Source organism: Oxyura jamaicensis, chromosome 4 (assembly GCF_011077185.1).
Source record: "Oxyura jamaicensis isolate SHBP4307 breed ruddy duck chromosome 4, BPBGC_Ojam_1.0, whole genome shotgun sequence".
Taxonomy (NCBI): domain Eukaryota; kingdom Metazoa; phylum Chordata; class Aves; order Anseriformes; family Anatidae; genus Oxyura; species Oxyura jamaicensis.
In genome coordinates this window covers 32,600,349-32,609,004 of record NC_048896.1, presented here as the reverse complement: position 1 = coordinate 32,609,004, position 8,656 = coordinate 32,600,349, and the positions used below count along the sequence as shown (strand labels likewise).

At 39.3% G+C, this 8,656-nt stretch overlaps 1 protein-coding gene across 6 annotated transcripts in view; it reads right to left on the bottom strand.

Moving 5' to 3' along the window:
• Nucleotides 1–5,539: 5,539 nt before the first annotated feature.
• Nucleotides 5,540–8,656, bottom strand: part of GALNT7 (polypeptide N-acetylgalactosaminyltransferase 7) — a 76,983-nt gene continuing 73,866 nt past the window's right edge. For all 6 annotated transcript variants that reach the window (XM_035324707.1, XM_035324708.1, XM_035324704.1 and 3 more), the window contains one exon: nucleotides 5,540–7,938. In XM_035324707.1, coding sequence (XP_035180598.1) covers nucleotides 7,801–7,938 — 138 coding nt within the window. In that variant the 3' untranslated portion in view covers nucleotides 5,540–7,800. The remainder of the gene's footprint in view (nucleotides 7,939–8,656) is intronic.

Sequence of the window (8,656 nt, the reverse complement as noted above, 5' to 3'; positions counted from 1 at the left end):
ACTTAAAGTGTCAGAAGGGTTAACTGCTGTTTTGCTTGTTGGACCTACCAGAGATACTCTGCATTTGCAGGGCCAGTATCTCCATGTTATTACCTCAAATTTTGGGAAGCCACAGGTGTAAACTGGAAGTGAGAGGCTGTTGTTGTGTGCTATCCTCTAATACAGAATTTGCAGTTGCAGAAAACCTTTGTCCTTGTCTCCAAAATTCTTCCATATAGAGACAATTCCCTTTCAGAGTATGTAGCTGAGGCTGCACTGGTCTCACTTTCATCATATTCTGCTCAGGTTTTCCTGTAGAAACTTCCCATCATCTCCCCTGAATTTTCAGACTCCTTTCAGAGTAAAATGGTGACACTTCAAGAAGTCTTCCTGATTTGGTTTCTATAATCTTTTGCAGTTGAACAGTAACATCAGAGTAAATTGACTAGTTTGATGGTTTGAAATGTTTTTTAGTTCTGCTCTAGTGCTTTTAAATTGAACAAAATAAGTGTCCTCAAAAGCTGTATGCGTTACAGAATTTTAAATACTGTGCCTGAGTAAGAGTGTACCTTGAGGTAATTCAGAATAAATGGGCTCTTCTAATTTTTTCCTCAGTGAGGTAGACTTTTGGACTCAACTTCATTTAGTATTAATTGGCTAATTTAGCTTCCAACACAATTTCTGCATAAAACCATGCAGAACTGTGTAACGTTGCCACTCTTTTCCCATATCCTAATGATGCTGTGTGAAGAGCCACCTGTGTTACCTTTTCTTATGATCTCATTTACAAATACACGCTGACTGATGAAGATCTTTGTTGCAAAAATAGTCTATTGTGCTGCTTTGCCAGCCTGACCCACATCATTACCCAGATCATTTTGTGTGCACACGTCAGCACGAGCTGCAGCAACCCACAGCAAAGCTCCGCATCAGGTTGATCTATCAACTGAGAATGATATAGTGACTAAATACAATTAGTAGTTTTTCAAATAATATTTTGACCTTTTGATAAGAAGGATGTTGAATACAGATTAAAGACAAAAGGAAAAGAGCATGTGGAAATGACTACCTTCAAATTAAGCTTTAAAAAGTACGGTTATGTCAGATCAGGAGTTTCAGATAATGCCCACCTGGGAATACTGAAAGAACTACTAAGTGATCAAAGCATAAAAGGAACATTCAGAAAAGACAAGGCTGTAGTAGAAAAGCTAAATTAGTTTTTCACATCCGTGTTCAATATGGACAATCTTATGAAATTACTCACCAGAAACTTGTACCTGGAGGTGAACTGGGAAGTCTGTCTCAAATCTAAAAGGAACACGTAAGAAGGCCATCAGCATCAGGAAGACTGATAAATTGCATGAGAGGTCCAGCATAAATGCATATCACTCAGTAAAGTAGACTGAGACCACCAAAACCAAGACTGATGTGGATAAGGAGCAGGTGTAAAAGAATAACAAATGTAAGAGAGCAATCTTTAAAAAGTGGAACTTACTTCTAAACCAGTAAAAGAGAAGAAAATTGCACCCCAACAGACCTGATGCAGCAACGTGTCGTGGGGATAAAATACCATTGGAATACGTGGAGAAAAAAGACACGATTATTAACTTTCAAACACATCAGAACCAGGGGGCATACCGAACAGTCCTTTGGGACAACACATGATCAAGATGCTAAAATCAATGCTCAGAGTAGATTCAGGAAAATAACTTTTTTTTTTTTTTTTAATTTTAATTTTTAACCTTGAAGAGGAGCTTCAGAAAGTCCTCATGACAGAACTTGTAACAGAGGAGGCATGGTGGAGCATCTGTCTCAAATCCAGCTATAAAAGGTTTTGAAGCAGAATGACAGGACAGATGGTATTCATCCTAGAGTTCTAAAGAAACCCAAGGATGAAATGGCTGATCCATTAACTGTACTTTGTCTTTTTTCACTTAAAACTGCCTAGCACTAGAGGAATGGAAGGTCACAAATATGACACTAATTTTTAGAAAGCATTCCATGGGGATACAGGGCACTTCAGACCAGTCATGTCCATATGGCAAGTTGAGAAATTCTCACAGTACAGTTGAGAATTTCTGGACAAATGGCTAAATAAGACATGAGAGGAAGTCCTGTTACATAGACCTGTAAGGATTCTTTGAAAAAAATCAATGAATGTGAAGATAGGGAGATCAGGTAGATTTCTGAAATTCCTGACAGACTCCTCATAAAGAAAGTAAGCTGTCATTGAAGGTCTTGCGTTAATAAGTGATGGGATAAAAAATACAGGAACAAAATAGGAATTAATTACCAGTTTCACCAGTCAAGGAGAATCACCTGTGAAAACCCATAGGTTATTTTTGGAGGTCAGGTTAAGGGCTAGTGGTGACTATTCTATATATATATATATATATGTAGATACATGTGAATGACTTGTAGAAAAGTGGTGAATGGTGCTGCAACGAAGATGAGAACTAACAGCGAAGAAGTGCAAATCTAGACTACATCCTGAAGTGAGAGCATAATAAAAACAGCAGGTGAAACATGCTGTTTATACAAAACGCATTACAAGTTAATACATTTTCTCCCAACACAGGCAAAGGGGAAATAGGAGGCCTACTGTTTATGTCTTTGGTGATGAGGATGGACAATACGCTACATTACATGCTAGTCTGGAGGAGATGCTGGAACTGTAAAAGATAATTCTGTGAAGATATAATAGATGTTTGTTAGAAAAACATATTGCAAGTCAGGCATTATTAGGTAAAGTAATTCTACAAGTAATTCAACAAAACAAGAACTACTTATGAATACTTTGCCTTATTCCTAAAGAAATACAAGGTTTAATATGCCATTTATTTACTTATTCATTTGTGGTGTTCTCAAAAGGAAAACCTTGATCAGAACAGCTACAAACCCAGGAGCTGAATGCAGTATACATAGGCATTAGAACTTAATCAACAATTACAACAACAAAACTGCAAATTGACTTGGACAAAAAATAAAAAAGCATGGAACAAAAGTTTTATCTTTGATCAGCTAATGATCTGTCAAACTGTTTCATAGCTGTGTATGACAAGCACCTTGTGTATAACACTAGTATATAATCAGCTACTTACTGCTCAGCAATGGATTATTTGCTGTGGTGGTGACTGCCACTAAACCCGCTTCACTTGCATTACCATCCAGGCATATATGTATCTTTGTTTTCTCATTTTGGTTTGTATTTCTTTCCACATCTTGAAGTACGTAATTGTTTTGCCCACAATCCCTGCATTTCTGGAATTGCTGGGCCTCTCATATGAGCTCCATCACAGCCTGGTCTGCTATTCCATGATTCCTTTTGAATCCAGTGTCAAGAATCCAGTAACAGAGCCCAGATGTAGAGCTCATTGCTACATTCTCCAACACACACAGCCCTTATGGGACTCATAACCCTTCCAACTGTGGGATGTGCATGACATTTAAACCTACCCAGTAAAAAAGTTGATTGTCTATACAATTTTTTCTTCATCAGCACAATCAAGAGCTGTCACAGGCCAGCAGCAATTAGTGAGTGAACCTGTAGGTTGCTCCAACTAGCCTTAGCCTCACTGTTGGAGAGACTTTTGGACTTTCAGGACTGAATATGGCATCAGCCACCAGAAAAATGTTTACCTAGCGATCTGGTGCTACATCTACAAGCTCTATGGCTATTCTCAAAGTTTCTTGACCCAAACTTCTATTAGTAAAGTTGTGCACATGAATCATCTCTTCAGCAGAGCCAAAGGGATATTTGAATGGACAAGCTTTAACAGCAGGGTCAGGTAGCTTCCAGTAGAGAAGACGACATTCTTCTAAAAAGGTCTTTTGAAAAATGTGTTGTGATGACATTATTGTCAGTGCTGCCACCTTGAAGCCCGCTCCTGGCTAGCTGAACCCAGCACTGACCTAGCACTAAATCCTCCTTCAGGAATTAAGACCATTAACGAGCCTTCATAATTCTGTATCTCACTGATTTGTCTCAGCAGGAGAACAAGCTGCAGAGCCAGTGTGCCCCTTTAGAAACCTTCACGCTTTCTGCATAATCAGATGTGATGGATGACCAAAGTCTGCCTAGATTCAAAAAGTGGCCAGACAAATTCTGGAATACTAAACAGAAAAACACTGTTCCTAGCTCAGACATCCCTTGAACTGTAAATTGCCAAAAGTAGGGAGTGTTACGAAAGTATCCTCACCCTGTCCTTTCGCTCTGCACTGTGCTGCTGGACCACAGTGAGCCTTACTGAGGGAAGCAAGGCCACTGTGCTAACTAGACTTTTTGTCTGATCTCATATGCACATTTAAAGTTCTTCTGTTAAGCTCAGTTCATGTCCTAAGTCAGAATATTCTTTGCTTTTGCCCAACAGAGACAAAGGATCCTGATATTTCAGAAGCAAGGACCACAAACATCACACGGAAGGTAATGGGACACTATAACAGGCAAAAAAACAACCAGACAACAACAACAAACACCTACCAGAAAGGGGCAGCTCCAGTCTCCAAATGGGAATGGCTCAGTACAACGTTACTTTGTCCCTGATAACTTCAATATCACTAGCAACCAGACCCCCACTTGGGGTTACAGAGCTGTTTTCCTCCCACACCTTACCTTAGTTCCCAGGCCACAGGACAGACAGCTTTCCCTTCTTTCATCATTCCTGGCCTCCAGAGATCCCTCAGCAGCTTCGAGACAGTCATGACTTCAGGGCATTCCTCAGTGCAGTGGCAAACGGTATGACTGGAAGCACTTCCACAGCTAGGTGCACTCTTTGTTCTGGTCATCTCTTCCCAAACGTCTCTTCTTATGAACCCCTAAGAACCCAGCAGAGGCCTCTACCTTCATCCCTTGCTACTGTCATTCATTGTCTATGCTGCCTCAGAAATGAAAATATGAAAATCGTAATCCCAGTTCTCTATCGGACAACCATGCTGGCCTTAGGGAAGCTGTCCTATAGGCTCAGGCTAGTAAGGCCTCCACTACCAGGCACGACTTGCTGTCCCCCAGGTGTACCTCAGAAGGACACCGTGCTTTCCCGGGGGGCTTTGGGGAAGGGATCCCTGCCTGCGTGGGAGCACAGCTTGCAGGGGGCATATTTTCACCCAGCACATGCCACCACCAGCAGCTCTTTCAAGGAATTAAGAGAGTCTCCATCCACATGACTGTTCAGAACAGCCACAGAACAATGCAATATTGTGAAAAACCTACAGGTTGTGTATATTGCTTCCCCCCCCCCCCCGGATCTTTGTTTCTACTTTAGAAATCGTTCTCAGGTTCATATTCTGGGGGCATGGTAAATCTACCTAATTTGATTGGTGCAGGAGGTACAAAAATCCACGTGGCAACTCACAGTGGGAACTTCATTTTTTACTTTGCTGGATAAAAAACTGAGCTCCCACAGATATGACAAAAGGTACCTAGATAAAAAAAAAAAAAAAAAAAAAAAAAAAAGGAAAATAAAACACTTTTAATATTTTTAAGTTTGTAACATAGAAGTTGTCCGCTTTTAGAGATACGGGGTTCCTATAAAGATAGTAATCCATTTTTACTCTGTAAAAGTATAGTAAACCCAAAAATTCAAATATTTTATTTATTTCACCTAAAAAACAAGCAACCCATAAGATATACATGTTTCCCAGATTTCTCCCTAATAAATTTTTTTAAAGATTTATACAATTTCTACAGAAACATACAGTGTATCAAAATCTGCATAAATCAAATTTATAAAATATGTAGAAATGCATAGTGATATTATCATCAACTTACAAAGCAAGAATATGGGAATTATTTTTTCCAAGCAGGCTATAGTATGAAAAAGTCATTACAGCAACAGCTTCTTATGATCTCATGTTTTGTAAGGTTTCAGTCTCACATACAGAGATTCATGTTCACACACAGCATCAGCTTTTAATGAATTGCACAAAATACCCATTTAAAATGCACACCCGCACAATTTATGTGCCACCATTCTTTCTCTTATGCATAGTAATATGATTAAATTAATCTACCCAACACATAAAAATGGAGTAAGTTTTCATACACACAAGGAACAAGTACCAACACACACCCTTATTTTCCTTATTCCAGTTTCTCCCTCCTTTATTTTCTATTTTTCATACCTCTGAAAGAATAGGTGAGAAGTTTAAAGAAACTTGGAAAGATCCCAAATTAATATATCAGTGCAGACAGCCCTATAAAGATCAAACTCCGTCACCAAATATGATACATAACCCTTGTTAACATCAATGGAAGCTGCATGCAATGCTATTCTAGATTTCAGGGAAGTATTTAGTCATATTTAATAGTGTGACATGTTATAGACATAACTCTTATTAAGTCAATACACTGATGTCAACGTTTAACAGTCACAAAATCTTGAATAAGGAAGTGAGGATAAGTCATTTCTCCTCCACCTGTCTGTTCACTCCGAGTAAGTATTTATACTCCCAAGGGGAGCTCTCACAAACTCCTCTTCGGAACATTTTCAGAAACTTCTTCACGTTCTGTTCTGTACATTATAGCACCAAGCGGTTGTATTTTGTGTTCATAATCCCTCAGGAAAAGTTTCCAATAAAAAAAAATATGGAAAAAATTAACATGAATAAATGTGGTTTCAGGATTTTGATTTCTCGTTTCAAATCTAAGACCTGGCTCCAAACTAGTTGATAGATGTCCTTTCAAAGAAGTAAGCAAATGTGTTAGCAAGCTGGATTTATTTTTTTCCTGATTGAAAGTTTTAGTTCACCTCTAAGTGATTTTCTTTTGAAATAACAATATAAACGAAGCATTAGATTTTTTTTTTTACATAATCATGCAACTTTATTTTCTCTCTCTTTTTTTTTTTAAAAAAAAAATCTTTTTTTTTTTTTTTTTTTTTTTACGTAAGGCATGGTTTAAACGAGCAGGTTAGTGCTTATAAATTTGTAACTGGAATTGAGAGGGTGCTTACTTCCATCAGCATGTACCACACTGGTGCTAAACTCGACACTAAGCTCTTCCTTGCCCCACACAAAGCGCCTGCTTGCTCCAGCACCGCCAGGCACAGCAGATGCAGCGAGCAGAACGTGGGGTAACGACCCAGCATAATATTTTCAGAGCATCCCCAGCAAAGGGGCACGTCAGAGCGCCTGCAGCATGTCTGCGTGCAGCCTCTGCTCCCGCCCACCAACAAGCGGCTGAACTGGTGATAGAAATTGTCTTCAGCAACACAATAATTACATGGGGTGGTACGGTTGATCCCTACCCGTGGTGACAGCTCAGAAAAATCCATTGTATAATTTCCGACAAATGCTTTTCTTGTGAAAGAGAGAAATGAAAGAGGCACTAAATATGTTGAAATTCACCTTCCAAAAAAGCAGCATGATTGTGAGAGAAGGCCACCCTGGCTAATAACCTGTGGCAGTGCTTAGTAAGATGTAAAATTAAATAAAAATATACAACAGGTTGATAATCACCAAGTTCTATGAAAATCTGGTTACTCCAACCTTTTCAAGTGTGTGTAAAAAAACTGCCTTCAGACCCCTGAGTGTAATCCCAAAGAAGACAACGCTTTTAGCTACGTTCCTATGAAACATAGCTAACAGCACATTAATTTACCAACATCTTAAAACAAAAAGATGTAAACATCTACAGAGTTTAAGGTAAAGCAGTTTTGTAAACATTAACTGCGGATGATAATGTTATTGTAATAATCACAGTTCGTTTATGTCCTTCATCCAAATCAGGAGGCTCGCAGCTGTACAAAGTTAATAATTGCAGCAGTTTTCAGGCTATTTTCAGTCCTGTACAAATTAACGTGTCAGTAGGTAGGTTTTGTTTGTCTACACACTAAGAATGTTGTTCATTTCCCACTTTTGCGTTGCTTTACTGGAGTCACACTCTGAAATGAAAACTTGATGTAGGACTTCTGAACGATCCAAGCACTTCCCTGATGGAATATGAGTAAATCTGTGCAGATTCTGGAAAACAAAACCACCAGGAACATGTTTTTTTGTTTGTCTTAAAACATTTTCTTTACAACTGTAATATAGCTATTTGCTGTTACAAAAACAGGTTTCAGGGGCCCTGAAAAAGATCAGTTCTATACACATCTTACTTCTTTGTTAAAACTGTATTTTTACATCTTTTATATTATGAAATGTTGATGCACATAAGTTAGCTTGAAATGCCTTGCATTTCTCTTCGGAAGCAAACTGCTAAGAATATAAGCAAAACCGTATCTAAAATACTTCCAGCACTTTCATCTGTCCTGTAACCAAAACAGAAGATTAACTCTGGAGGACGGCTTTACGAGACTGACTTTGCTGGGCAGATCTTCCTTTGGTTAGCCCTCACATAAAACAAATGCACAACAGCAACATTAACTCCACTGGGGAAAAAAGCCATAACTTCGCTGCCGGTTTGATTAGTAGAAGGAAGAAAAGAGGGTACGAGAGCAAGCCTGGCCTCCAGAGCAACAGGAGACTGCCTAAGAAACTGCAGACCTATTGTGTGGAGCACAGTCAGGCTGAGACTCGCACATTTGGCTCCTTCCACACCCCCTTGCTGCAGCGCCCGAATCTCACGCGTTTGCAAAGCAGCCCTATGGCTTCTCTCCTGCTTGCTGACCCTGGGCACCAGAGGCAGCCCTGCCTCGCTGACAAGCTGCATTCAAATGACGGAGCAGCAGAAAAACTT